The sequence below is a fragment of the Dasypus novemcinctus genome, chromosome 24, assembly GCF_030445035.2.
Source record: "Dasypus novemcinctus isolate mDasNov1 chromosome 24, mDasNov1.1.hap2, whole genome shotgun sequence".
NCBI lineage: Eukaryota > Metazoa > Chordata > Mammalia > Cingulata > Dasypodidae > Dasypus > Dasypus novemcinctus.
Window position 1 is genome coordinate 65,638,116 of NC_080696.1, and position 27,746 is coordinate 65,665,861.

Genomic DNA, 27,746 nt, shown 5'->3' on the forward strand with positions numbered 1-27,746 from the left:
GGGTTCCGAGGTCTAGTGCCCCGGAAGCGATGCTTCCTTTCGAGCCGGTGAGTGCGGGCGCGGAGGGTGCGGGCGCGGGACACCCCGCAGCTCGGGGACGCGAGGGGGCGGCGGGCGCCCGGGAGTCGCCGAGGCCACTGCGTCCTTCGTTCAGCGAGGAGCGAGCGGGCGGGTGCCCGCCGAGGGCCGTGGCCGCCCGGACAGACCCTGCCCGCGGAGCGCGTTCGCCCCCAGGCCCCGCAGAGGCGGTGGACGTGGTCCTCCGGGCGCAGCCGTCGCGTGACCGCTCGGCGGCCTCGAGTTGAGGGAATTTCACTTTGGGTTCCTTTCGAACTCCTTTTCTGCTTTCCCCACCCAAGATGTTTTTATGGTTGAAAGTCTTTTATTAATTACCCTAATAAAGCTGCCCCCCAGAGATAGGCATGTGAGATCAAATGCACGTTTTTTAGAAATTCCCTTTGACTCACCGGTCTGTATTTTAAGCATTTCTTTAGAATATTTTTGTTTTTAACATAATGAACACTCATTTTTGGTTTTTTAGGAGGTACCGGGGATTGAACTCAGGACCTCATACAAGTGAAGCAGGCACTCACCCACAGAGCTATACCCACTCCCCATTTTGGATGTTTCTTTACAATAACTGGTAAGATACAGTTGCAAAAAAAAACCAACATAAGTATGCCACGCATTTTGATAAACATTTATTAAACTAAAAATAAAGTTTTATTTTAAAAGTAGCTCCCAATAAAATGGAGTGTTTGCCATCTCGTTAGAGCATTTTTCCGTGGTTGATGAATGAGAATGAGAATGGGTGTCCCCATAATTCTTGTTCACAAAGCTGTGTAGACAGGAACCAGGAAGTTCATTCTTACACAGTCTGTTTGAGGGAAGAACGTCCAGGAAGCAGGAGATGGATTCTTTTAAGATTACTCGTCCTCTCCCTCCCTGGAGAGCCCTGCACTGCATGCCTCGGCAGAAGGTTCCTGGTGTAAAACGTAGGTGCCAGCGACGTTTCAGAGATGCCAGGGGAGGTTGTGATGTAACTTCTCAGGGCCTCAACCTCCACTGCTGTAAAATGGGCATGAAAGAATGGAATGATCAGGAAACGGGTGGCAGACGTGCGTCAGGATATTGAAGGAGGCCTTGTAAAGGGGTCACGTGCAGAGGGGTGACCAAGTTGGGGCAGTAACCTGGAGCTCCTGTCTGTGGAGTTGCTTTCAACGCTGGACACCAAAGGGTCAGGGGAGGCAGGAGTTACCAGAAGCAGGAGATGTCAGTTAAAGAGGGTTTCCTTAACCGCAAGTGTGGCCACCAGTCCAGGGAGGGGTCCTAGGAGAGAAGGCAAATAAATGCCCTGCCCTCCTGCGCCTCCCTCCACTCTGCAGGAGTTTCCCAGCCAGAAGCCAGAGGGCCAGGTACCTTAGATAGTCACGGAGGACAACTTTTTGCAAGGGAGTGGGTGGGGAAGGATGGATAGTGGATCTGGCAGATACAGCGTGCAGTATTAGCCCTCATAGAGTGTTGAGAGGAGTAAATGTAGGGATTGGGGTAGGAGGCTTGGAAGAGGCTCCTGGCAGGGGTGATGGCTTGCATAGAGCGGTAGACGTCGAGCTGAGCACTACGACTGCAGTGCTGTGATGTGGAGCCCTTGCCTTTTTTAAAGCCTTATTCCCCCTGTAATCATGAGATACCCTGTCAGACTCCGACCCTGGGCTTTCGCCGCTATCTTGCCTTCTGCACGGTCCCCAGTAAACGGGTGCTCGGAGGAGGCGTCTGAGTTGGCTTTCCTGGGCTTCCACTGCTCGGTGTAGACCAGCGCCATCCAACAGCACTTTCTGTGATGACAGAAGTGTCCCACCCTGCGGAGCCCCGCGCGGCGGCTGCCACCGTGCGTGGCCAAGAGCATTTCAAGTGAGGAACTGGACTTTCAGTTTCCTTTTTTTTTTTTTTTTTTTTTCAGGAGGTCCTGGGGATTGAACCTGGGACCTCATACATGGGAAGCAGGTGTTCAGCCACTAAGCTTCACCCACTCCTCTGAGTTTTAAATTTCATTTAACCTGAATGTAAAGTGGTCCCCTGTGGCTAGTGGTTACTATGTTGGAAAGTGCAGGTGTAGCTTTGTGGAAAGGGAAACAGACCACCAGAGGACAGGAGGAGCGGAGCCGAACCTGCTGTTTGCTTACAAGGGTGGGCCCTGCTTGGGCTCAAGGTCGGTGGGTCTCCTCAAATAGAAATCAGAAGAGCAAAAAGGAGGAAATTCACCCAATTAGGCAGCATTCTGCATTCACGGCCCAGGTTGGCTTCGCACTTGCTGGCCTCTGAGTTTTGGGGCAGCACTACTGGAAACCTTGGTTCAGATGCAGCTGGGGTGGGGGGCATAGCTTCCCAGCAGGCTTAGCAGTGGTGAGCTTGGGGTGGTGACCCAGAGTCATTTTCCTTTAGCCTCCGCCATCATGCTCCACACCTACCCCTCCCACCTCATGACCTTGAGTAAGTCACTTCACCTCTCTGCCTCAGTTTCCTCATCTGTAAATTAGGGATATAAAAGTACTTTCTTCACAGAGTTATTAGGAGGACTAAATGAGTTAATCCCTGAAAAATGCCTAGAGCAGGATCTGGCACCTAGTGAGATGCTCAGAAGTTAGCTGCTATTACTATTGGTTTGTTTCTCTTTTTTATTTGTTGTATTATAGGTGTCTGGCTGACATCATTTGATATGAGGGCCAGAATAGTATTCACAGCTGTATCCCCCTAAAATAGTGCCAGGCATTTTGCAGGCTTCGAGCAAATATTTTTTAACTGAAAAATATTTTCATCTGAAGAAGAATCGCCTTTTTATTGCCCTGGTAATATGATGGACATTTACAGAGCTTCTAGCATGGGACAGACCTTGCACCAATCCCGGGCAATTTGAGAAGTGACTTAAACGAGTTACCAGACTGGAAAGTGAGGGTTTGGAGAGTGAAGCTGTGAGCTGGAGTCCAGATTCCATTTGCAGCACTTCTTGAATAAACTGTGCAATTTGATCAGTTTTGGCATATCTGTGCACCTGGGAAACCACCACAGTCCAGGAAGCGAAGCATTTTCCTCCCTCCTAGAAGGTTCCTCGTGCCCCTTTGTGATCTGGCCTCCCGCAGCCACCACCTCCAGGCACACCTGGTCGTCTTCCTGTAATTAGGTCACATTTTCTAGAACTGTGTAAATGGAATCTCTGACCTGGCTGCTTTCACTCAGCATAATGATTTTGGCTCCATCCAGGGGTTGCACAGACCAGTGGGCCATTCCTTCTTCCTGTGTGGCTGTGTTGGTTCATTTAGCCGTCTGCCTGCTGCTGAACCTTTGAGTTTCTACAAACATTCTTGTACAAGCGTGGCCTGGTCATCCAAGAGGTGTTCTTTTGTTTGTTTACTTTTTTTTTTAAAGGAGGTACCAGGGATTGGACCTAGGACCTTATATGTAGGAAGCAGGTGCTCGACCACTCCAGCTACATCTGCTTCCCAGTTTACTTTTGAAAGAATGTGTCAAACTGTTTCCCCAAGTGGCTATATAGCTAACATTCTTACCTGCAGTGTTGGGAGTTCTTTTGTTTAACTCTTTGTTAACTCTTGGGATGCCCCCCCCATTTTAGCCATTCTAATAGATGTGCAGTGGTATCTCAGGTTTTCATGGGGTTTGCATTTCCTGAAGACTAATGATATTGGGGATCTTTTCACTTGCTTCTTTGCCACTCATATTTCTTCTTTTGTATTTTAAAGCCCACTTTTAATTGTGGTGGTTTTTTTATTGTTATGATTGAGATGTTAGAGTTTTTTATATAGTCTAGATACAAGTTCTTTGATCTAAATTTTTTTTTTAAGATTTATTTTAAATCTATTTCTCTCCCCTTCCCCACTGTTGTCTGCTCTCTGTCCATTCGCTGTGTGTTCTTCTTCTTTTTTTATTGAAGATTTATTTATTTATTTAATTCCCCTCCCCTCCCCCGGTCGTCTGTTCTCTGTGTCTTTTTGCTGCGTCTTGTTTCTTTGTCCGCTTCTGTTGTCGTCAGCGGCACGGGAATGCTGTGTGTTCTTCTGTGTCCGCTTGCATTATGGTGAGCAGCACCCAAAATCGGTCTCTTTTGTTGTGTCATCTTGCTGCATCAGTTCTAGGTGTGTGCGGCACCACTCCTGGGCAGGCTGTGCTTCTTTCGCACAGGGTGGCTCTCCTTATGGGGTGCACTCCTTACGTATGGGGCTACCCTACACAGGGGACACCCCTGCGTGGCATTGCACTCCTCGTGCACATCAGCACTGCGCACGGGCCAGCTTACCACATGGGTCAGGACTCCCGGGGTTTGACCCCTGGCCTCCCATGTGGTAGGCGGATGCTCTATTAGTTGAGCCAAATCCGCTACCCTGATCTAAAATATGGTAAAATGTTTTCTTCTAGTCTGTGGGTCACACTTTTTTTTTTTTTAAGATTTATTTACCCCCTTCTCCTTCCCCCACCCTGCTATATTTGCTTTGTGATCTTCTGTATCTATTTCTCTTTTTGTTTTCTCTTCTTGTTTTTCTCCTCTAGGATTCACTGGGATTCGATCCTGGGGACCTCTGACGTGGAGAGAGGTTCCCTGTCAATTGTGCCACCTCAGTTCCTGGCCTCTGCTGCATTTCACCTTGACTTTCCCCTTCATCTCTCTTCTCTTGCGTCGTCACCTTGATGCGTGACTCACTTGTGCGGGCACTGGCTCACTGCATAGACATGCTTCCTCCTCTTCTTTTTTACCAGGAGGCCCCAGAGAGCGAACCCGGGTCCTCCTATATGGTAGGCGGATGCTCCAGCACTTCAGCTACATCTGCTTTCCCACACTTTTTTTTTTTAAGATTTATTTATTTATTTCTCTCCCCCCCGCCCTGGTTGTTGGTTCTCTTTGCCTATTTGCCACGTCGTCGTCTTTGTCCACTTCTGTTGTTGTCAGCAGCACGGGAATCTGTGTTTCTTTTTGTGGCGTTATCTTGCTGTGTCAGCTCTCCATGTGTGCGGCACCATTCCTGGGCAGGCTGCACTTTCTTTTGCGCTGGGCAGCTCTCCTTATGGGGCGCACTCCTTGCGCGTGGGGCTCCCCTATGTGGGGGACACTCCCGCGTGGCACGGCACTCCTTGTGCACATCAGCACTGCACATAGGCCAGCTCCACACGAGTCAAGGAGGCCCGGGGTTTGAACCGCGGACCTCCCATGTGGTAGATGGACGCCTTAACCACTGGGCCAAGTCCGCTTCCTCCCCACACTTTTTTAATTTATTGTCTCCTTTATTTTTTTTTAAACTTTATGTGTACATTTAAGAATTGAAAATATAAACAATAATTTAAAGAAAAAGAAAACAGTTGAATAAAAATATCTGTTTCTCAATTAAATCTTCTGAATATTTATAATTTTTTTTAATCATACAATATGTTCCACAATATATTTGGTTCATTGGAACACAATCATATAGTATTTGTCCTTTTGTGTCTGGCTTGCTTCGCTCAACATAATGTCCTCCAGGTCCATCCATGTTCCATCACGACTTCATTTCTTCTTATAGCTGCATAATATTCCATCATGTGAATACACAACAGTTATGTTTATCCATTCTTCAGTTGATGCACACCTGGGTTGTTTCCAGTTGTTGGCAATCATGAAAATGCCTCTATGAACATCTGTGTGCAGATACTTTTCTTAATGGTGATTTGTGAAGAGGAAAAAAAAATTTTTTAAGGCAGTACCACTGAGCTACACTTGCTCCAAGAGCAAATATTTTTAATTTTAAAGAAGTTCAGGTTATCAGTTTTTTCTTTTCATAAATTTTATCATTTTAAGTCTTATATTTAGGTCTCTAATCAATTTTGAGTTAATTTTTTTATAAGGTATGGGGTAAGATTAAGGGTTCACTCTTTTCCCACACAGATATTCAGTTGATCCAGCATCATTTGTTGAAGAAATTACCCTTTTCCTGTGGGATTGCCTTGGCGCCTTTGTCAGATGCTCTCGACCACACACCTGTGGGCCTGCCCCGGTGCCCTGCCCTGTCCTCTGTGCCCTGCTTCAGCCAGCACCCAGCTGCCTTGGTTGCTGTAGCAAGTCTTGAAATCAGGTAGGGTAAGTCCTCCCACTTCATTCTTTTTAAAATTTGTCTTGGTTAGTCTACATTCTTTATACTTCCATTTAAATTTCAGAATCCAGTTTTTCAATTTCTATTTTCCACCCCTCCCCCCCAAAAAAAAGCCCATTGGTATTTTGATTGGGAAATTCATCTACAAATGAATCTGGAGAGAATTGCCATCGAAATCATACTGAGTCTACCATCCATGAATATGCCACATGTTTCCATTTATTTAGACCTTTAATGTCCCTCAGCAGTGCTTTGTAGTTTTCAGAGTGGAGATCTTATTTGGATGCTTATTGTTAAATTTGTTCCTAGGTACTTCTTGTTTGGGGCACTATTATAATTGACATTGTTTTCTTAACTTCGTTTTCAAGTTGTTTAGTATTTTGCTGCTAGGATACAAGAATACAATTGATTTTTCTATTTTGACCTTGTAACCTTCAACCTTTGTTACTGAATACATTTATTAACTCTAGTCGTGGATTTTTTGCAGAAACAATCATATCTTCTGCAGATAGGGGCAGTTTCACTTCTTCCTCTTTTCCCCCCTTTATTGCAGTGTCTAAATCTCCAGGACAATATTGCCTGGAACCTGAGCCCTGGTTTGAGCAGTTAAACAGGGAAATCCTAAATATCTAGAACAGATTAAACCAAAAGTCAGAGAACAGTGGTAGCACACAGCTACTTAACAGTAAATCCCTAGGCACGGGAGAGAAACTAAACATCATAGTAAACTCAACATCATAATCAAATGTCTGGACATCAGCAGAAAAGTACAAGCCCTACTAAGAAAAGGAAGACAAGACTCAGGCAAAAGGGAAAATCAAAGCTCCAGGCAAAACACAGGACTTGAAATAAATAATCAGTGGAAGTCATACAAATCTCCAAAATCAAATCATGGAGTTGAAGGACAACATGGCTAAAGAAATGAAAGACATTAAGAAGACCATAATGTAAAATATACTATAAACAAAAGTTTGGAAAAGTGTACAGTCTAAAAGATAAACCATAATGTAAGCCATAATGAAACCATGGTTGGTAGCTATGTTTCAATATCTTTACATCAGCTGTAGCAAATATAACATCCACATATAAAAAGTTCATTGCTGAGGAAGGGGTAAAAGGGTTTCATGTTGGGCATATGGAAGTCCCCTATGTTGTATATGTGATTTTACTGTGATCTAAAACTTTTTAGAAGGCAAAATTGAAAAATAAAAATAAAAAAAGGATGTAGACACTGAGGAAGGAATGGAAGAGATTGCCTTGCCACTGTACATGCAGGGAAACTCCTATTACAGTGATGAAAGGCAAAACGTCAAAAACAAAGTTTTATGATAATTTTTCATTTTTTATACTCCAATTTATTTTTTACTTTGTTTCAGTTTTTCTAAATTATTATGTATTCTATTTCTAATCTTTAAACCTGTCTACACTATTTCATTATCTTACTAACTGAATTCAGTAATATATTAGGCTTCATTTTTTAAGAAGTTTTGAATCACAGAGGGGTTCAACTATGGCAGGGGAGGAGCACTGGTGTGGGGTGTCATTGATGGGGGATGCAGGGTGGGAGGGAGCTCTCCAGGGCATGCATATAGGGTATATAGATACATTCAGATGTTCGTTAGGTATTGTCATAGTGGATATAGTTACACACTGAGGGAGTGCTGAGTTCCCATCCTGGGAAGCTCTGTCACATTCCCCTGTGGAACAGCAAAAATCCCCCAAGTGTAAGGGCAAAGACCAGTGAAGAAGGATGGTCCAGTGTTGGGCCCTCGATACTAATAACTATGCTTAGGAGCATGTGTGCTTGAAATTTCAGTTAGGCCTAGAGCTGCAGGGTGCCTAAGAGTTACCTCTTGAGTCTCCGTGTTGCTCAAATGTGGCCACTCTCTCAGCCAAACTCAACATGTGAATACATTACCTTCCCCCCAGTGTGGGACATGACTCCCGGGGATGAACCTCCCTGAGGCCGAAGGTTATTACCATCACCAGCTGGTGATCCAACGAGAGAAAGGCCTTGAATAAAAGGGGGAAATGATAAAAACAAATGAGTTTATATGGCTAAGAGACTTCAAAAAGAGTTGGGAGGCCATCACAGGGATCATTCTTACACACTCCTCATCAGGATCCCAGAGACAGCCAAAATAGATACAACCCCAGGTACTGGTGCTCCTGAGGGCTACAGAGACACACAGGTTCTACAGTCATGGCAGATGGCTCTGGAGTTCATTACCTTGCCAGTGGGCCCTGCTTTGGAATTTGTGCTCCTGAGTGTGATGGATTTGGACTCAGATGTGACCTTTCTACACATGCCTCTTCTGTCACTTTTACTGAACCTCTGATTGGCACAGGGTTTGTGTATGCTCAAAAGACTTGAATCTCTGGACTGTCCATGTGCCAGCTGGACCCTGAGCCTCAGCAGAGTTGTAACACCTACTCTCCGGTTCATTGGACTTACCCAGGTCAGCTGACAGGGAGGTGAGAATGGTCAACCACCACACCAGGGAACTGAGAGTGTCAACACCTGCAATCAGGAGAATCACATCCTTCAGTCATGTGGGATCTAAGCCCCCTCTCAATTTAGAGGATCTAAGCTTCCTCTCGATTTCGACCCCCCTCACAATTTCAGGAGTGGACATTGCCATCCCAGGGTCCACAGGATGGAATAATATAATACGGATTGGGTTGGACTTGCTGGTATTCTACTATAAAACTGTTGTGATTCTAGCAATGGAAGAAATTGTATCATTGATGTGGAGACAGTGGCCACGGGAGTTACTGAGGGCAGGGAGATGGAGGAAGAGGTGTGATATGGGTCATTTTCGGGACTTGGAGTAGTCCTGAATGATATTGCAAGGACAGATGCAGCACATTGTATATCCTGCCATAACCCACTGGATGGACTGGGAGAGAGTGTGAACTACAACATAAACTATGGTCTATGTGGCAGTGCTTCAGGGTGTACTCACCAAATGCAGTGAATATGTCTTACTGATGAAAGAGGATGTTGATGTGGGACGATCGGGGGGGGGAAGGGGAATGGAGTATATGGGAACCTCTTATGTTGTTGTTTTTTTTTTTTTAAAGATTTATTTATTTATTTAATTCCCCCCCTCCCCCGGTGGTCTGTTCTCTGTGTCTATTTGCTGCGTCTTGTTTCTTTGTCCGCTTCTGTTGTCGTCAGCGGCACGGGAAGTGTGGGCGGCACCATTCCTGGGCAGGCTGCACTTTCTTTCGCGCTCGGCGGCTCTCCTTACGGGCACGCTCCTTGTGCGTGGGGCTCCCCTACGCGGGGGACACCCCTGCGTGGCAGGGCACTCCTTGCGCACATCAGCACTGCGCATGGGCCAGCTCCACATGGGTCAAGGAGGCCCGGGGTTTGAACCGCGGACCTCCCATGTGATAGACGTACGCCCTAACTACTGGGCCATCCATTTCCCTCTTATGTTTTTTAATGTAACATTTTATGTGATCTATTTATCTTTAAAAAAAAAAAAAAAGCCAATAAAAAGAAGATGCTGAAACAAAAATTAAAAAAAAAAGACACCAGGGGGAGCTCAAGCAGCCATGCACCCGCCTCCCACATAGGAGGTCTTGGGTTTGGTTCCAGTGCCTCCTAAAGAAGACAAAAAAATGAGCAGACATTGAGCAAAAAAAAACAATGAGTGGACAACAAACAAAATCAATGAGCAAGACAATGAGCAAAAACCAAATGTGCAGGGCGTGGATGTGACTCAAGTACTTGAGTGCCCACATCCCGAATGGGAGGTCCTGGATTTGTTTCCCAGTGCCTCCTAAAGAAAAAATAAACACAACAAGCAGACAAGGAGGGGAAAAAAAGACTGGGTGAGCAAAGAAAAATTTGAAATCTTGGATAGAAAAATAGCAGAGCTCTTGGGAATGAAAGACACAATAGGTAAAATCAAAAACACATTAGAAGCATACAATGGCAGACATGAAATGTAGAAGAAAGTATAAGTGATACAGGAAACAGAACAGCTGAAATTGAAGAGAACACAAAGCAGAGACAGAAAAGAACAGGGAAGTTTGAGCGGGAGCTCAGGGAGTTGAACGATGCATGAAGTGCAGCAACACACGTTGTGGGAGTTCCAGGCGGAAGAGAGAAGGGAAAAGGAGCGGAGAGAGTATTTGAGGAAACGATGGCCAAAAAATTTCTCCGGTCTCATGAAAGACATAAATATACATGTCCAAGAAACACAGCATACTCCAATTCAAATAAATCCAAATCTGCCCTAAGTAAGACCTGATATTCAGAATGCCAAATGCCAAAGATAAAGAAAAAATTCTGAAAGCATCAAGGGAGAAGCAAAACATCACTTGTAAGGGACATCCAACAAGACTTAGTGCAGATTTCTCTTCAGAAACCATGGAGGCAAGAAGACAGTGGTATGATATATTAAGGTACTGAAAGAAAAACTGCCAGCCTACAAACCTTTTTTTTTTTTTAATTTTTAAAAGATACATAGATTACATAAAATGGTACATTAAAAAAATGTAGGGGATTCCCACATACTTCACTTCCTACACCTCCCACGTTCCCCTCCCCACATTAACAACTTCTTTCAGTAGTGTGGTACATTCATTGCAATTGATGAACACATTTTGGAGCATCACCAGACAGCATGGATTATAGTTTACATTGTGTTTTACACTCTCTCCCACTCCATTCTGTAAGTTATAGCAGGATATATAATGTCCTGTGTCTGTCTTTGCAATGTCATTCAAGATAATTCTGAGTCCTGAAAATGCCCTCCCTCTCCCTGCCTTCAGCAACTCCAGTGGCCACTGTCCCCACATCAATGATGTAATTTATTCCATTGCTGGAATCACAGTAAGTCTATATTAGAATACCAGTAAGTCCACTCTAGTCCATATTTTATTCCCCAATCCTGAGGATTCTGGGATGGTGATGCCCCCTCCACCTCTAATTGACAGGGGTCTTCAGTCCCATATAGCTGATGGATGAGACTCTCTTGCTTGCAGTTATAGACGCTTGGTTCCTTGGTGTGGTGGTTATCCATCCTCACCTTGTTAGCTATCCTGGGTGAGTCCAATGAACTGGAGGATAGGTGTTGGCACTCCACTGAGGCTCAGGGCCCAGCTAGCACATGGACAGCCCAGAGATTCGAGTCTCTTGGACATATACCTTCTAACTCCAGCACCAACTATAGGTTCAATAAAAGGAGCAGAAGAAGAAGACCAGCAAGATGGCAGTGGAGTAAGGAGCTCCTAGAGTTCCTGCTACAGGCAGTTAGTTATCACCTATAGCTATCTGGAGCTAGCTAAAGCAACTGTTTGGGGGCTCCAGGAGACCAGAACAGCATCCTGCAACATCCTTGAAGAAATGGAAGGAGGAGACTGCCCATCTTCAGAGAACATTTGTAAGTAGAGCGCTCCATGCCACGGAGGCTGGTGCCCATCCTTCCCTGGAGGACCCTGGAGGCCCCAGGAGCTGTTCCATGGCTGGAATGAAAACCTCCATTTCCCAAAAACGGGAGGAAGAGACAGTTGGGCACTAGCTTCAGCTACTGATGAGTAAATTCAGCAGGCTAAAGTATATTCCTAAGAACAGCTAAAGTTTGACCCTGTCCAAGTCAGAAAGAGGACGGTAGCTGCCATTTTGACTCCTTCCCCAGCATGAGGGGACGCTGGGCTGACCAAAAATCACAGTGATGGTAGGAACCGGTTTCTTTCACCCAGATCAGCCTGCAGCCCTAGCCTAGGCGTCAGCCCCACCTCTGACAGGGAGGAGGCCGGCAGGCCCTGCACCAGCCTATCCAGGTAACTGCAGGTATATTTGGCTGGCGCAGACTGAATAATCGGAAGTCTACTGGAGCAGCTGCGGTCATCTTGGACCCACACTGCATAGATTGCAGCCCACACCTGTACTTCCATCCCTGCCCCAGGCAGGGGAGAAAGGGGCGTGAAGCTTCATCACTCTCTCTGGGCAACTACAGTCTAAACCTGCACAACTTGGATTATTCCACACAGCTATGGCTCTCTCCCTACCCCTGGCAAAGGAGAAGATTGGGAGAAGCTTCACCGGTCCCTGGGGCAATGAGGGCTATAAACCCCCACAGTTTATAGCACCAACTACATCCTTGGCTCCTACTGCACAACCAGCAAGGGAGAAAGGTCAGGAAGCCCTAAACTAAAGAGAAAAACTGCACCCAGAATAACTAGTAAGTCAGATGCCAAGACACCAACAAAATATTACAGTCTGCACCAAGAAACAGGAAGCTGTGGCCTAGTTAAAGGAACAAGATAAGCCTCTAAATGACATAAAGGGGTTGAGACAACTGATCATAGATGTTCAAACAAATCTCCTTAATTCAGTGAGATGGCTAAAGAGATTAAGGATATTGAGAAGACATTGGATGCAGGACATTATATATCCTGCCATAACACAGTGAATGGACTAGGGGAGAGTGTAAACTGTAATCCATGCTGTGTAGCAATGCTCCAAAATGTATTCACCAAATGCATTGAATGTGCCACAATAATGAAAGAGGTTGTTGATGTGGGAGGAGTGTGTGTGTGCGGGGTGGGATATATGGGAAACTCTTATATTTTTTAATGTAACATTTTTTGTGATCTATGTATCTTTAAGAAAAAGACAATTTAAAATTTTGTTTTTTAAAAAAATAATTGAAAAGAATAAAGAGTAAATAAGTTTTAAAAAACCCACATTGGATGAGCATAAAGAATATTAAAGCATACATAGAAAAATAGCAGATCTTAGGAGAATGAAAGGCACAATAAATGAAATTTAAAAAACATTGGGGGAAGTGGACTTGGCCCAATGGATAGGGTGTCCGCCTACCCCATGGGAGGTCCAAGGTTCAAACCCCGGGCCTCCTTGACCCGTGTGGAGCTGGCCCATGCGCAGTGCTGATGCGTGCAAGGAGTGCCCTGCCACGCAGGGGAGTCCCCTGCATAGGGGAGCCCCATGTGCAAGGAGTGCGCCCCGTAAGGAGAGCCGCCCAGTGCGAAAGAAAGTGCAGCCTGCCCAAGAATGGCGCCGCACACACAGAGAGCTGACACAACAAGATGACACAACAAAAAGAAACACAGATTCCTGGTGCCGCACAGAGGAACGCACAACAAATGGACACAGAGCGCAGACAACTTGGGGAGGGGAGGAAGGGGAGAGAAATAAATAAATCCTTAAAAAACATTGGAGTCATAATAGCAGATGTGAGGAGGCAGAAGAAAGGATTGGTGAGCTTGAAGAAATGGCCTCTGAAAGTGAATATACAAAAAAACAGATGAAGAAAAGAATGGAAGAAATTGAACAAGGTCTCAGGGAACTAAATGACATCAAATGGCATGCAAACATACATGTCATGGATGTCCCAGAAGGAGAAGAGAAGGGAAAAGGGGCAGAAGGAATATTTCAAGAAATAATGGTAGAAAGTTTCCCAACCCTATTGAAGGACATATATATTCATGTCCAAGAAGCACAACATACTCTCATCTGAAAAAATCCAAATAGACCAACTCTGAGACACATACTAATCAGAATGTCAAATGCTAAAGACAGAGAGAATTCAGCAGGAGAAAAGCAATGCATAACATATAAGAGATACCCAATAAGATTTTTAAAAATTTAATTTTTTAAATTATCTTCTTTTTAGAGTTAATAGATCACACAAAACAATAAGATTAAGTGCTGATTTCTCACCAGAAACCATGGAGGCAAGAAGACAGTGGTATGATATATTTAAGATACTATGAGAAAAACTTCCAGCCTAGAATCTTATAAATCCAGCAAGATTGTCTTTCAAAAATGAGGGCAAGTTTAGAGTATTCACAGATAAACAGAAACTGAGAGAATTTCTAACCAAGAGACCAGATTTTCAGGAAATACTAAAGGGTGTGCTAGAGTCTAAAAAGAAAAGACAGGAGAGGGTGACCTGGAAGAGCATCTAGAAATGAAGATTTTATCAATAAAAGTAAAGAAAGTGTCAGAAGAGTGGTGAAAATAAAATATGACAGGTAAAAGTCAAATAGTCAGGAATAAACTTAACCAACAATGTAAAGCACTTGTGTTCAGAAAACTGCAGCTCAGTGTTAAAAGAAATTTTTAAAAAGGCCTAAATAACTGGAAGAATCTTCTATGCTCATGGATTAGAAGACTAAATATCATTAAGATGTCAATTCTATTCAAATTGATATACAGATTCAGTGCAATCTGGATAAAAATTCCACAAGCACTTTTTTAAAAATTGGAAACACGATTATCATATTTATTTGGAAGGGCAAGGGGTTCTGAATAGCCAGAAACATTTAAAAAGGAAAAGCAAACTCTCATCTCCAGGCTTGAAATCATATTACCTAGCTATAGTGGTAAAGACAGCATGGGACTGGCATAAAGACAGACACATAGACTAATGGAACCAAATTGATTGTTTAGAAACAGACCTTCACATGTATGGTCAAGTAATTTTTGACTAGTCTGTCAAACCCACATAATCCATTCAACAAATGGTGCTAAAAGAACTGGATATGCATAGCCAAAAGAAGGAAAGAGGACCCCTATCTAACACCTTATCCAAAAATTAACCTAAAATGGATTAAAAACCTAAAAATAAAAGCAAGAACCATAAAGTTTCTAGAAGAAATTGTAGGAAAATATCTTCAGGACCTGGTGGTAGGTGTTGGATTATTAAAGGAGATGAGGAAGACTGAGATGGACTACTGATGGTTAATGAATGTAGAAGTTTTAATTAGCTTTACTGTGAAAGTGTGGAAATGTACAGAATTAGCTGATGGTAACACAGTATAGTGAGTCACAGCCGGTTTATAAATGGGAATATGGCTGAAAATGGTAGTCTAGGGATGTAAATGCCAATTGACAGAGTGCTAGAGAATAACCTAGGAACTGAATAGCACAGTAAACCAAGAGGTGGATGAGAATCGTGGTTGATGGTACAGATGTAAGAGTGTCCTTTGTGAGCTAGAACAAGTGCACATCACTACTGCAGGGTGGTGGGAATATGGAGAAGCATGGGAAAGATACAACTGGAGTGACCTATGGACTGTGGTTAGCAGTAATATTGTAATATTCTTGCATCTTTGCCAAAGACGTACTGTGTTAATAATGTGGCAAAATGGAAAATGTGTGCCAAATGTACACTATGGATGTGGTAACAATCAGATGATATTGTATTATTTGTAACCAATGTTCCACCACAGTGTGGTGTGTTGATAGAGGGGTTTTGTTTGGGAATTGTGCACGTGCATGATTGTTTTCTAAGTTTGCAACTTCTGTCATAAAAAATATACTTCAAAAATAATAATAGGGTAGGTTGGGGGGAAAATACACCAAATGTAAGATAAGGACTATAGTTAATATTAAGATTTTGACAATATTCTTTCATAATTTGTAACAAACATCTCACAACAATGCAAGGTGTTGGTAGAGGGTTGATGTATGAGACCCTGTATGATGTTATGCATTTTTGCTTTGTAAGTCCACAACTTTTTGTATACGCTTATTGTTAATGTATGTTCATATATAAATGATATAAAGATAATAATAATATGGGGGTTGGGAGGAAACACTTTGGTTAGTAGTAATATTTGGACAGTGCTCTTTAGTCGTTAGTTAAAAAGGTGTAACAACAATGCAAGGTATTAGTGGTAGGGTGAGGTGCTAGAGCCATGTAGATGTTATATATGTTTGTTTTGTAAGTTCAAACTATTACTATACATTTACTGCTTATGTATTATGTATGAGTGATATACGTCAATACATTTTTTAAAAAAGGAACAGAAGAGACATGTTTAGACAAGTCACATCTGAGTCCAACTCTGTCACATTTGGGAGCACAAACTCCAAAGTAGGGCCCACTGGCAAGTACCAAACTCCAGAGCTATCTGCCGTAACTATAGGACCTGGGTGTCTTCATAGCCTTCAGGAGCCCCACTATTTGTGGTAGTATCTTCTTTGACTGTCTGTGAGATCCTCTGAGACGTTCATAAGCATTACTTCTCTCATGACCTCCTGACTCATTTTGAAGTCTCTTAGCCATATAAACTCATTTGTCTTTACCATTTCCCCCTTGTATTTAAGGTCTTTTTCTAGTTGCATCACCAACTGGTGCTTGGAAGTAATTCCTTAGTGCCAGGGAGAGTTATCCCTGGGAGTTATGTCCCACACTGAGGGGACGCTAAGAAATCTTTATTCGGCAAAACTGTCCTTTACATAGAACAGTGAGCTTAAAATATTCACAGATTTTTAAAAGAGAAAACAAAACAATATTTACAGGTAAACAGAAATTAAGACAGTTTGAAAACAAGAATCCAGCCCACAGGGAAAATAAAGGGATTCTGCAGCCAGAAAAGAAAAAAGAGAGGGAGGCTTGGAAGAGAGTGTAGAAGTGAAGATAGTCAGAAAGGGTAACCAAAAAGGTATAAAGAAGGACAAAAATAAATAGGACAGATGAAAGGCAAAGGATAATATGGCTAAAGTAATGCCTTTACAGTAATAACTTTGAGTGTTAATGAATTTAACTCCCCAATCAAAGTCACAGGCTGACAGAATGGATAAGAAAGCGAGTCATCCATATATATGCAGGAAACTCACCTTAGACCTGAGGATACAAACAGGCTCTAGGTGAAAGAGTGGAAAGACATATTTCATGCAAATAGTAACCAAAAGAGAGCAGGGGTAACTATACTGGTATAGGACAAAACAGACTTTAAATGTAAAAAAAGTGGTAAGATGCAGAAGATCATTATGTATTAATAAAAAGGACAGTCCACCAGGAAGGAGTAACAGTCATAAATGTTTATGCACCTAACCAGGGTGCCCCAAATACATGAGTCAAACTCTAGCAAAACAGAAAGGAGAAATAGATATCTCTACAATCGTAGTTGGAGACTTTAACGTGCTGCTCATGTCAATAGATAGAAAAACTAGATAGAAAGTCAACAGGGAACAAGGTGAATAATATGATAAGCTGGACCTGACGGACATACAGAGAACATTGTACCTCAAATCAGCGGGTTAACCATTCTTTTCAAGTGTTCGTGGATCTCTTTCCAGGGTAGACTACATGTTGGGCACAAAACAGCTCTCAATAAATTCAAGAAGATTGAAATTTTACAAAACACCTCTCTGATGATAATGGAATGAAACTGGAAATCAGTAATACATGGGAAAGGGGAAATTTTGCAAATGTGTGGAGGCTAAACAATACACTCCTAAACTATCAGTGGGTCAAAGAAGAAATTGCAAAAGGAATTAGTAGATATCGTGAGACAAATGAAAATGAGAACTCAACTTATCAAAACTGAGGGGTAGGGAAGTGGCTGTGGCTCCACTGTTGGGCTCCCGTCTACCATATGGGAAGCCCTGGATTCACGTCCCGGGGCCCTCTTGTGAAGGCGGGCTCCCCACACACTGCGGAGAGCCACCCGACCCGCAGGCACCAGGGAGAGCCGACTCAGCAAGGTGGCACAACAAAAAAGGGAAAGAAGCAAAAAACACAGAAGAGAGCACAGCAAATGGACACAGAGAGCAGACAGCAAGCAAACCGCAAGGGGGGAGGGAAATAAACACAGACACAGAAGAATGCACAGTGAATAGACACAGAGCAGATAGCACGCAAAAAGTCACAAGCGGGATTAAAAAAAACGGGTACAAAAAAAAAGGGATGCAGGGAAGACGATGCTGAGAGGGAAATGTATAGCCCTAAATGCCAGGAAAGAGCTAAAATCAAAGACCTAACTAAACACCAGGAGAAACTAGAAAAAGAACAGCAAACCAATCCCAAAGCAAGCAGAAAGAAAGAAATAACAAATATTAGGGCAGAAATAAATGAAACTGAGAACAAAAACAGTAGAGGAAATCAGCAAAACCCAAAGCTGGTTCTTTGAGAAGATAATAAAATCCATATACCCTTAGCTAAACTAACAAAAAAAGAGAGAAGACGCAAATAAATAAAATCAGTAATGAAAGGGGGACATTACAACTGACCCCACAGAAATAAAAACGATCAAGAGAAGATATTATGAGAATCTGTATGCCAGCAAACTATAGATGACCAACAAATGGACAAATTTCTAGAAACACAAACAACCTACACTGACTACAAGAAATACAAGAACTTAACAAACCAATCACATTTCAAGAGATTGAATCTGTCATAAAAAGTCTCCCAACAAAGAAAAGGCAGGACTGAATGGCTTCACAGGTCAATTCTACCAAGCATTTCAAGAAGAATTAATACCAATCCTTTTTAAACTGTTCCAAAAAATTGAAAAGTTGTGAAAATTATATATTTTATGAAGCCATTTACACCCAAATACCAAAGCAGATAAAGATACTACAAGAAAACTACAGATCAATCTCCCTAGTGAACATAGATGTAAAAATTCCCAACAGAATATTTGCAAATAGAATCCAACAGCATATTTAAAGAATTATACCTCACAATCAAGTGGGCTTTATTCCTGTTACGCAAGGGTGGTTCAACATAAGAAAATCAATTAATGTAATACACCATATCAACAAATTGAAGGAAAAACATCACTTGATCATCTCAATTGATGCAGAAATGGCATTTGACAAAACCCAGCATCCTTGATAAAAACACTTAAAAAGATAGGTCTGTAAAGAAAATTCCTCCACTTAAAAAGGCATATGTGATAATTCCACAGCCAACGTTCTACTCAATGGGGAGAAGTTGAAAGCTTTCCCACTAAGATCAGGACTGAGAAAAGGATGCTCACCTGACCACAGTTATTGAACATTGTGCTAGAAGTTCTAGTTAGGGGAATTAGGCAAGAAAAAGAAATTACTGATAAGTGTTAGATTTTCATTCTGTGTTTGTGGAATTGTATGTTTCTCTGTTTCATTCTGTCCATTTTCGCTTTCTGCATTTCAAAGCTCCTGTTTGGCTCACACACATTTGTAATTGTTAGGAATTATTCCTTTTATCGTTATGAAATGTTTTCTTCGTCTCTGTTAATATACTTTTTCTTGAAATCTGTTTCTCTGATATTAAAATAAGTACTCCAGTCTTTTTAGGATTGCCTAGTCTGTCTTTTTTCCATCCATTCGCTTTCAGCCTGTGTCTTTATAATTAAAGTATGTCACTTGTGGGGTCCGACATTTTTTTCTATTCTGTCAAACTCTACCTCCTAATTGGAATGTGTAGACCATTAACATTTAATGGGATTATTTATAAGGCTAGGTTTATTTTTTATATATTACAGACTTTCTTTTTGCTACAAAAAGATTACAATGCTGTTAACAAATCTATCAATTACAGTTATATTTTTTCCTGTGTGTCACCACATTTAACATCTTGTAGTAGAAGAACATTCCTGCATTTATATTATTAACCACAATCCATATGATTAGATTTAGATGCACCATTTTATTTTTTTTCTTGTTTTTCCCATTTTATGTTTTCTGCTACCCCAATTCTTTTGAATTGTTTGAATGTTTTTTAGCGCCCATTTAATTTATCTGTTGACTTTTTGGACATACCTCTTTGTATTTAGTAAATGCTTTAGGAATTACAGTGTTCACATCTAACCTTTCACAGTCTACTTGGAGCCCATAATGCGCCACGACCCAGAAATCGTAGATGCCTTGCAGTCATATAGACCCCTTGAGAACCCTGCCTGACGGTTTTATTTCAGTTTTCACGTGTTACCTCTACATACATTGAAAACCTCAGTGGGGCAATGTTATAATTTTCTGTTCTATAATCTTACATATTTTAAAACTTAATAGGCAAAAATGTTGTGTTTCATATTCACCCAGATAGTGTACTCCCTGTTTCTGTTGCTCTGGGTGTTCTGAAGATCTGGGTTTCTCTCCCTCTGGTGTGGTTTTCCTGCAGCCTGAAGAACTCACTGTAACATCTCTTTAGCGCAGGTGTATTCGTGACATTCCCAGGATTTCCTGCCATCTGGAAATGGATTTATTTTGTCTTCCCTCCGGAAGGATTTTGTTGCTGGATATGGATTCTGGTTATTTTCTTGGAGGCCCTCATCCATAGTACATGATGGTCAAAGGAAACGTAGTGTCCTGGGTTGGGTCCTGGAACAGGCAAAGGACATTAGTGGATGAGCTGGTCAACCCAGGTGGCATCTGGAGCTCAGGTCGTGGTAATGAACTGGATTAGTCAGCCAAGGGTGCTGAGGGGAAGCAGCTGTGGCTCGATCAATCGGGCTCCCGCCTACCATATGGGAGGTCCCAGGTTTGGTTCCTGGTGCCTCCTGGAGAAGACGAACAAGACAGCTGATGGAATGGGCTGGCACAGCGAGCTGATGCAACAAGAGACACAAAGAGGAAACACAATGAGAGAGACAACAAAGCAGGGAGCTGAGGTGGCTCACGTGATTCAGCACCTCTCTCCCACATGGGATGTCCCAGGTTCAGTTCCCAGTGCCTCCTAAAGAGAAGACAAGGAGACACAGAGCACAGAGTGAATGGACACAGAGCAGACAGCGCAAATGATGAGGGGGGAGTAAATAAATCTTTAAAAAAAAAATCAAAACAGAGTGTGCTAATGCAGAGTACCAGGAATCTGTTGGCTTTTATTTGGGGTAGAAGCTCACAGTCACAAGGCCGTGAAGAGCCCACGTCAAGGCCCCATAAGAGGTACTTCCTAACCCGCGTCTGTTGCCATGTGCTGAAGCAAGATGGCGGGTACGTCTGCGAGGCCCAGCCCTCCTCTTCCTCTTGCAGCTCCTGGGCCCAGCCTCTTCCCATCTCAGCGTAGGCTGGGGGGCTCGTTTCTTCCCGGGCCTTCTCAGCTGCTCAGGGCTCTGGTCTCTTCAGCCACAAACTCTCAGGCCAGTGGCTCGGCTCTCCTGGGGCTGTTGGAGCCTTCTCCTTTCTGTCGCATGGCGGGACCGAGATGACAAGTTCTCTCCTCCCTGTCTGTGGAGCCCCTCTCTTCCTGTGCCTTCTCCCGTGTGTCTTCTTGAGTGTCCGTTTGCATCAGCCCACCGAGGGGGCGGGCACTGCACCCCGAGTTACACCCTACTGACGGGTCTAATCGAAGCCCTGATCTTAACTTGATCAGAGCCATCTCAGCGAATCTCATACAATCAAAGGGGCTCACGCCCGGAGGAACAGACCAGCTTACAAACACAATCCTTCTTTTTGGAATTCATAAATAATATCCAACTGCCACACATAGCGACGTTGGTATCTTAGTTCTGCCAAATGCCCTTTGGTGGTGGAAGAGGTTTGCGTTTAGGGAAGTGGGTGAGACCTTGATGGCAGTGTCTTTGCACTTTCCTCTGTATCTAAAATCAGTCCACTCTAAGGTTTTTTTTAATTAGGTTTCCAGGAAGGATAATGAAGTTGTCCCACGGAAGGGCCCGAGGGGGCGAGGTGAAGGTGGGTGGTGGAGGGGAGCGCCTGGTCCCACATGGCGGGGGAACAGACAGGGAACCCCATGAAGACACGTGGAGACCAGGCCCTCGCTGTTGGGGCGAGGCGCAGGTGCAGAGGGGAGCTGGCGCGAACGCCGAGCCGGGCTGGGCTTGGTGCATAGGTAGGGACCCCCGTTCTCAGGAGCCGGAGGTGCCTAACTTCAAAGAGAGGACTTGAGGTGGGTGTGCCTGGGTGAGTGCACGTGCACCTGCCATCCTCCCGGCTCTGCCCTTGCATCCGGACCTTGGCTTCTAAATACTGTCCCCCCTGCAGGAGCCCAGGGCGGCCTGGAGCGCGTCACGCCAGCACAGGCGGGGCAGCCTGCTGGCCCTGGCTGAGCAGGGACACGTCGGGCGTCCAGCCGGGTGAGTGAAGAGGGGCAGCGCGTGACCTCAAAAGGAAACGAGTCCCTGCAAAGGCTCCAGCGAGCCTGACGAGGAGCAGTGTGCTTGCGCCACCACTGCAAGGCGCCTCCCTGCGAAGGGCCTGCCCGCCACCCAGGAACGGCCAGGCGGCTCGGGCACCAGGTCCAGGCCGTGGGCACTTTGGTGATGGACAGACCTACTGGGACGCCGTCACCAAAGCGGCACCGCCATGTCAAACTCCTGCCCGAGGCGCACAGGCTGCGTCTCGTCACGTCTCGTCACGAGCTGTCAGGCTACAACAGGACATGACGTGAGGCACGAGTGCCCAGGACAGGCCCCAGGCTCTGCGGCCGAGGGCGACCACAGCCACGCCAGGCCTCGGGCTGCGAGCGGGAGGAGGCGCAGTTGGCCGGACGCGGGAGGCCTGGGGCCTGGGGGCAGCAGGGGCCGCTCGCCCTCGTGGGTAGGAGGCGCTCACGAAGCGTCCGTCACGTGGAGGCACCTTCCCCGCAGTGGTTCGGGAAGAGAAAAGCTCTTGCCTGCTGCCAGCTTTTCCTTGACTTTGGGGTCGCATGGAAGTTAAAAGAATTGCTCAGTGCTAGCGCAGGGCACAGCTACCCCAGCGAAAGCGGCTCCTTTTCTGTAGAGGCAAGAGGGGTGGGCGGGGGCACCTCAGCGGACCCTAAAGGAGAGGGAGGCCGTGTCCTCGTGGGCGTGCTGCCCTCGGGCTGTCGCGTCAGCACCCCAAGCAACACGTGGACGCGTAGGTCCCTGCTGTGTTCGTGTCTCACTCTTGGAGACGGGGAGCTGCTGGCTTCCTTCCGTGGGGCACCGTGGGCACAGGGCATGGGGAATTCTGGGTGTGGGTGGACGTGCCCACTTGGCATGGGGAGGGGGCGGCACGGCCAGCGCTCGGCACCGCCAGAGGTTGCTGAGGTGGCTCGTGAGGCGTGGAAAGTGGCTGACACACGGGGCTCGCGTGGGTGACTCGTCCTGCTCCCAGCTAGCCCTATCCGCTGTGCAGGTGGGGAGACTGAGGCACGACAGCTGAGTGCATTTCCCTGAGCCACACTGTGGACGAGTCCAGGCCTTCACCTCTGCCCTCGTTATTTAATATTCTCACTTTATTCCAATTTGACAGTGTTTTAAAAAACGTACAAGATAAAGCACTCAATATTTGAATAAATTGGGTGTATTGATTTGTAAGAAATTCTGGCTTAAGATTCAGACTTCCATTTAGCAAATGTCCAGTGTTCTAGGGGAGTGTGTTGGTGTTTCGGGGGATTTAATGATTTAAATCCACACACAAAACCTGCCCCCACGTAGCAGGGGCGAGAAGACACCTGAAGGGTCAGGGCGGCCAACAGTGGGGAAACGCACGTCCGTTAGTTCATCTGTTTCAAAAGTGTGTATTGTGACAGTGACCAAGGTAGAGGACACAAGAGGGCAGCAGCGTTAGCCTCCCGAGAGGACGCACCCAGTTGAGCCAAAACAAGAGCCCGGATTCTACACTCAAGTGAACCCGCCAAGGAAGGCGGGCCTGAGCGCACGACTGAGCAGCAGCGCCCGCGGCCCCCTCCCGCCCCGACCTGAGAGCACGACTGAGCAGCAGCGCCCACGGCTCCCTCCCGCCCCGAGAGCCCCTCGGCCCGGCCTGCAGGATGACGGCAGGTGCTTCCGCCGTGGGTGGCTGTGAATGAGATCATTCCTGTACAGCTCAGCCGCCTGTCAGGGACTCGCGCTCCCCAGCGAGTGTGGACTGTGGACAGCGGTTTCCATTGAAGCTCACCAGGTCACTATTGTACTTGGCCCCAAAACTGTTCCTGCCCCTTTTATTTATTGTAAATCCATAATTTAATTAAATATTGTACAAATTGATAAACTGTGAATGGGGGAGAGAGAATGTGTCTAAAAACTAAGGTGGATTCTCTAGCAATTCATTAAATTTATTTCAATTAAGAGTGGATATGAGAATTGTGAAAGAGTGGGGGGAATCACCAAAGTTTAGAAGAGTATATGTATTGCTTCACAAGTGACTTTATGTGTTTTACTCTAAAGAAACAAGACCTGAAAATTATTGACTTATGCAATCATAAAAGGCTTTTAGCTTCAATAAGTGATTGGTCAATTAATGTACATTTACAGGTTTATACATTTTAAATTAAAATGTTCATGTAGGAAAGCTGACTTGGTCCAGTAGTTAGGGCGTCCGTCTACCACATGGGAGGTCCATGGTTTAAACCCCGGGCCTCCTTGACCCATGTGGAGCTGGCCCATGCACAGTGCTGATGCACGCAGAGTGCTGAGCCACGCAGGGGTGTCCCCCACATAGGGGAACCCCACTCAAAAGAAAGTTCAGCCTGCTCAGGAGTGGCGCAGCACACACAGAGAACCGATGTAGCAAGATGATGCAACAAAAAGACACAGATTCCCAGGCCGCTGATAAGAACAGAAGCAGACACAGAAGAATACACAGCGAATGGACACAGAGCAGACAACTGGGGAGTGGGGGAAGGGAGAGAAATCTTTTTAAATAAATGTTCATGTACGTGTATAACAACTTTCTATGGTTCTCCACCTTAACCAGCGTTCTCCGTTAACTGTCAGTCCTAATAGCAATGGGTGGAAGCATTTATACTATGTGTTCATAATTTCCCTCTTTTACGTAATTGCTGTGTCCTTAAAGCCATGTGTCAGGAATCTTAAAACTAGTCAGGAGTTATTTTAACAGACACCTTGCTTTGGCATGGATCAGATTTGCTCCCCATTTGCCTTTTCTCGTGACGTGACACCATCGAGTTCTTTCGCCACAGTGAGGCGTCGTGGTGTCTAAGCGCCATGCGGTAGCCTCTGCCATCCCACACTGCCGGGATCCCGTGACATGGCACCCCGGCACGCGTGTGCAAGTTGCATTGTAACTTAGGTGGTGAGTGGCCAGAGAATGGCCAGAGAATAAATGCACAAATGGAAAATTGGAAGGCAAAAAAAAGAGTCTGTGCTGAGCTGCTGCTGTGTGCTGGATGCTCTTGGGATTCAGTTTGATGTTCAGATTTAAAGTCAGAATTTTTTTTTTTTTTTTTGCCGACTTGACCAGTCAGGGGCCATGATACCCGCAAGGTTCTTCTCAGTGAGACGGCGTGCCATGTTGGAGGGCCTGGGGCTCCGGGCCCCAGCCACGCGTGCCACCCTTGAGCCCGGCCCGCTCCTCCTCGTCAGCTGCGCACTCTGCACCAAGCACCAGGAGCCCTCCAGAAAGAAACCGCTTTCGGAAAAGAAGCTGGTAAGACCTCTGAACTCCAGGTGGTGAGCCTTGGGCCTCCCTCTTGGAAGCACTGCGGGGTCGTGAGTCCCTCCGTCAGCTCGTCTTCATCGCTCCTGATTTTGTTACTGAAATGACATGTAGCTTCTTTAATGGTGATAGGAAACAAACACCTTGTGACTGGATGTGGTATTCTCAGAAACAGCCCAGCCCAGGCAGGGCCCCGGCTGCTGTGGAAGGCCTGTGTCTTCCTGTGCTTTGCGGGGTGCAGCTGCTTGGGCGCCCGTTTCATCGTCAGTCCATGTGTCTTGGCCAGGTGGAAGGTGTGTTCTTAAAGACACATGAATTGTTCTTCATTTAAGATGTCCACGGGGGCAGGGCGACCTTGAGTTTTATAGCCCTTTAAGCCTTAGAAATTTTTCTTGTTCTGCTGACTAAATTTAAGAAAATGTATATCCAACACCTGTTTCCATTTCCTCCTTAATGCAGGGATTCCAGGTAAGTACCATTAGGGCAAACAGCACTTCTTACAGGGAGAGAAAAACAGCTTGGTCTTTAGTGTATTTCCTGAAATAGCTAAAATTTCCACATGGTTTTTTTCTCTTCCCCAGAATGTAAAAATTGAATCTTAGTTTTGTTATCAGTATGGGTTTATTTTGATTGTTTGGCATGCATCAGAATTATATAGGGGAGCAGGTGTAGCTCAAATGGCTGAACACCTGTTGCCATGTACGAGGTCCCTGGATTTGATACTCGGTACCTCCTAAAAACAAAAAACAAGCGAGAAAACCGACTCTCGTTGGAGAGCGGATGTAGCTCAGGGACTGAGCACCCGCTCCCCACGTACGAGCCCCTGGGTTCAATCCCCAGCATCTTCTAAAAAAAAGACTATATTTTGAGGGTTTGAAGTGGTAATCCATGGTTTTTCCATGTGGTGCTGGCACAGGATCTTAAGAGCACCTTGTGTCGTCCTTAAGAGGGGATGTTTATGAAACGTGGAAATGCAGGTGGCCTGCGCCTGCCTTCCAGGAGGCGCGGTCTGTGCACGGGCGAGGGGAGCAGCAGGCGCCCTTTGCGTGGGGGTGGGCAGCACCCAGAGCTGCCTTCTGGGCTCCGGGCAGCTGGACTTCCTGCATTATTAGTTAATGTGTATTAAGTACTAACCTAGCTGGTTAGTTAGAATTCATTAGCTGCATTGTACCTACGCAGGGGAACTGTAGAAAAATTTACTCTCAGATAAGGGACTCTGTTTGTGTCACTGCATTGGAAAAATAAGCCCTATTTTAGCCAAGCTGTAGGAAATGTTCTTTCTTTTTAGTTGGAAACCTGATTATTGTCCCAAGGACTCCAAATTGCTCTTTCTTTATTGTGTCCTAAAAACTCGAACTTGTTTTCATCAGTGAAGACCTAGTATTTCAATAATGTATTTCCAGAACTGGAAAGCCACTTTATTTAAGGAGTATTTGGTAACCAATTTCTATCTTCTTTAGATAAAAAATGTTGGGTGTATAATTGAAGTGGGACCACCCCTTACACATGTGTTGTGGATTTACATTAATGATAAATGGCAGGCACTTGTGTTTTTTAGATTGGGTTTTAGGAGAGATTAGCAGTGCTATGCTTAATTTCTAATTTTAAAAGCCTGTTTTGCTGGAAAAGGGACATTTCAAGTGGGTGCCTGCTGAGCGGGAAGGGGTTAGAGCTCTGGTGAGATGCAACCTGCCTTGTGCTCCTTTTCAGAAAAGGTTTTTTGTGGACCACCGACGAGTGCTCGTGCGCGGGGGCCACGGCGGTGACGGCATGAGCTGCTTCCACAGCGAGCCCAGAAAGGAGTTCGGAGGCCCCGACGGTGGCGACGGAGGCAGCGGCGGCCACGTCATCCTGAAAGGCACGTGCCCTGCGGGACAGCGCCAGGTCCGCGTGTTGTGTAGATAACTCGCCCAGAGCCGACTTCGAAGGAAAACACGAGTTTAGCTTTTAAAAAATCGTGCTGCATGTAGTACCTTTGGCTCCAGTTTCATTCTGTGCTTCCATGTGCGTTTGTGATGTTTTTAAACCAGGCAGACGAAAATGAACAGCAGAGGATACTTTTAACACACAGGAGTGCAAAAGTCTTTCTCTCACTTCCAGTTGACAGGCAGGTGAAGTCACTGTCCTCGGTCCTTTCGCAGTATCAGGGTTCCAGCGGAGAGGACGGTGGCCCGAAAAACTGCTTTGGACGCAACGGCAGACCCCTCTATGTCCGGGTACGCCTAGGGCCGTGGCCAGGACCCTGTCCCCGTTGTCCTGGCCTTCCGCTTCCCAGGTTCCAGGGGCAGGTCACAGGGACCCCCTTCACTGGGAATGTGCCCGAGGCAGACAGCTGGGTGGGCAGGTCAGTCCTGGGAAGGCGGCCTGCGGCCGGGCTCGTGTGCCGCTCCTGCCGGGCGCGTGTCCTCCCCAGAGAACCAGGAAGTAAGTATTGGGTAAAAGAGGGCACTGTCGCTTGGCCCCAGGGCCCCTGTCCCACCGTCCCGCGGGCACCCCCTCCAAGCTGAGAGCTCGCGTTTGGGGAGCACTGGTAG

General features: G+C 45.4%; 1 protein-coding gene across 5 annotated transcripts in view; it reads left to right on the forward strand.

The window, feature by feature from the left end:
• MTG2 (mitochondrial ribosome associated GTPase 2) overlaps positions 1 to 27,746 on the forward strand; it is a 32,314-nt gene continuing 4,568 nt past the window's right edge. For 2 of the 5 annotated variants that reach the window (XR_002796536.3, XM_004456684.4), the window contains exons 1-5: positions 512 to 643; positions 5,927 to 6,113; positions 25,018 to 25,203; positions 26,923 to 27,070; positions 27,313 to 27,428. Coding sequence is in view for 3 of the 5 variants with exons in the window: in XM_004456684.4 (XP_004456741.2) it covers positions 25,027 to 25,203; positions 26,923 to 27,070; positions 27,313 to 27,428 (441 nt within the window). In the remaining 2 variants the exon portion in view is untranslated. Of the gene's footprint in view, positions 48 to 511; positions 644 to 4,560; positions 4,804 to 5,926; positions 6,119 to 25,017; positions 25,204 to 26,922; positions 27,071 to 27,312; positions 27,429 to 27,746 lie in introns of those variants that run through there. The other 3 variants (XM_004456685.4, XR_009183289.2, XM_058287283.2) reach the window with 3 other exon arrangements.